Source organism: Sphaeroforma arctica (genome assembly GCF_001186125.1).
Source record: "Sphaeroforma arctica JP610 unplaced genomic scaffold supercont1.102, whole genome shotgun sequence".
Classification (NCBI taxonomy): domain Eukaryota; class Ichthyosporea; order Ichthyophonida; genus Sphaeroforma; species Sphaeroforma arctica.
In genome coordinates, this window is record NW_014040456.1 from 15,749 (window position 1) to 17,940 (window position 2,192).

The 2,192-nt window shown below is 44.8% G+C and overlaps 1 protein-coding gene across 1 annotated transcript in view; it reads left to right on the forward strand.

Annotated features, from left to right (window-relative positions):
* Positions 1–1,659, forward strand: part of SARC_02305 (hypothetical protein) — a gene marked incomplete at its 3' end in the record, with an annotated part of 7,823 nt that extends 6,164 nt beyond the window's left edge. The window contains exons 4-6 of the mRNA XM_014303930.1: positions 244–573; positions 1,164–1,251; positions 1,526–1,659. Coding sequence (XP_014159405.1) covers positions 244–573; positions 1,164–1,251; positions 1,526–1,659 — 552 coding nt within the window. The remainder of the gene's footprint in view (positions 1–243; positions 574–1,163; positions 1,252–1,525) is intronic.
* Positions 1,660–2,192: the final 533 nt, after the last annotated feature.

The following is a 2,192-nucleotide window of genomic DNA, read 5'->3' on the forward strand; positions in this document are numbered from 1 at the left end:
TGCTGTCTCTGAAGTGTTAGAAACATACAAAATCGCCGTTGTGGTTTTTGATCCAGACATCTGAGAACAGATATGTTTCAAAGTGCACACACCACACGTTACTATACATGTAGACACGCACACCACTCGTTACTATACGCATGTACCCGTGTACGTCTATTTGCTCACCTGTATTGCTTGCCAACCATTCGACTGCCAGAGCTCCTGAAGTTCGGTACCCATGGACTCAAGCATACACTCCAGGCCTGGGCCGACACAGGGATACCACTAGGCTCAAACAGCACGGTGGATGCGACTAAAGTGTGTGGCAACATACGTAAGGGGTGTGCACAAGCACGCACAGACTCGCGAGAGTGTACAGATACACGTACACACACGCACACGCACACAACGCCAGGTGTGTGCGCCGTCGTGCAGAGCGGTAAAACAACACGTGAGAAAATAAGCGCAAGCGCTGATTCGACACGTGACGGAATAAGCTGGAGTGTGGGCCAGGCCATGGCCTTCTGCCTGGAGGAGCTGGTGCATTTCCTCGACAAATTGCGCGCGTGTATTATCAAGCCCGGCATGAAGGTAGCTCTTCTTGTTCATAAACAAGGGTTTTTTTTCGGGATGTGTGTGTGAGTATGTCCGTGAGAATGTGGGTGTGTGGGTGCAGGTACCGATTGCACGCGAATACTAACAAGCCCGGCATGAAGGTGCCTCCTCTTGTTTATAAACTAGGTTTTTCTCGGGTTGTGTGTGTGAGTGTGTCCGTTAGAATATGTGTATGTGTGTATGTACCAATTGCGCGCGTATACTAACAAGCCTGGCATGGAGGTAGCCCCATCTTGTTTATAAACTAGGTTTTTCTCAGGACTGACATAACATTACACCTGAGATATGTATACGTACATGCACATGTGAATGGGTCTGTGTGTGTACTGACATGTGAGTGATGTATCTGCGTGCGTATATGCGTTCGCACATGTCTGCCTCTATATATACATAGAGCATGTGCATGTGGGAGTATGTTCACTTGTATACGTCTGTGTAGGGGCATGTGTATATCTGTTTTAGGTTCTGCTAAAACTTTCGCAACCCATAAACCCTAATACCAAAAAACCTGAATACCAGCTCCCCCCCAATACTGACATATAATTCACCTCTCTCTCGACCTACAGCAAACCTTGAATATAAAGTTACTAACATCGGATACGGAAGCAAGCGCAAAAGTACTGAAAGTGTTGGAGGAGGCAGCCTATGTGATTGGTATGTACTACTGTTTTGATCGTTTCACTACCAATGCATATATATATATATATATATATATATATATGTTTATATTAGTATGATACCATACGTTCGTGTGTGCGTTTTCTCTGTCCAGTATTCTCCCGGCAATATCGACGCTCTACAAGAAGAGTATCAATCCATACATCCATCTACGCACACACCCATGCCAAAACATTGTAATAAACACTACACATCCTTATAAACCAGCACGCCGATAACATCCTTCACATCATCACTAACCTCTGCACAGGCAAGCTTTTCTGTGTTCTGGGTAAATCCGAGACCATCTCTGACAGCACCCGCACTGCCGTGTGTGAGCCGTTGTCGTCGTGTTTCACACTGGCCACGGGCCTGAGAATTCAACTGGACGCGCTTGATAGGTAGGGAGAGTGGTAATTGTGTGCGCGTGTACGTTATGTAGGTATAGTGTTCCGTATTGTGTAGGTATCTTATTTGTAAGTTTAGATGGATATGTAGGTATAAGGTTCCGTGGTTAGGTATCTCCTTTGTACTTTTAAACGGATATGTAGGAATAATGTTTCATACTGTTGCCGTGAACGTGACTTATGGACGCATACATGCACGTAGTACTGTACGTTGGAGCGGCGTTTGGCAGATAGGTAGTGCACTCGCTACCTACCTGGGGACTCGAGGCGTAAATGACAATTCTTGTGATGTCACACACGTCCATACATATCTACATGCGTAGTAGGTAGCTAAATAGAGTACTGAGTGGGATGTCTCTTCTACAAGACTATACACAGGGAAACTATTTATAATGCATACTAGGTGTAGTACAGGGAAGCTATGTAGCTGTATTGCATACAAAAGGTAACACAGGGAAGCCACATATATATATATATATGTGTGTGTGTGTGTGTGTGTGTGTGTGTGTGTGTATGTATATATGTATATAT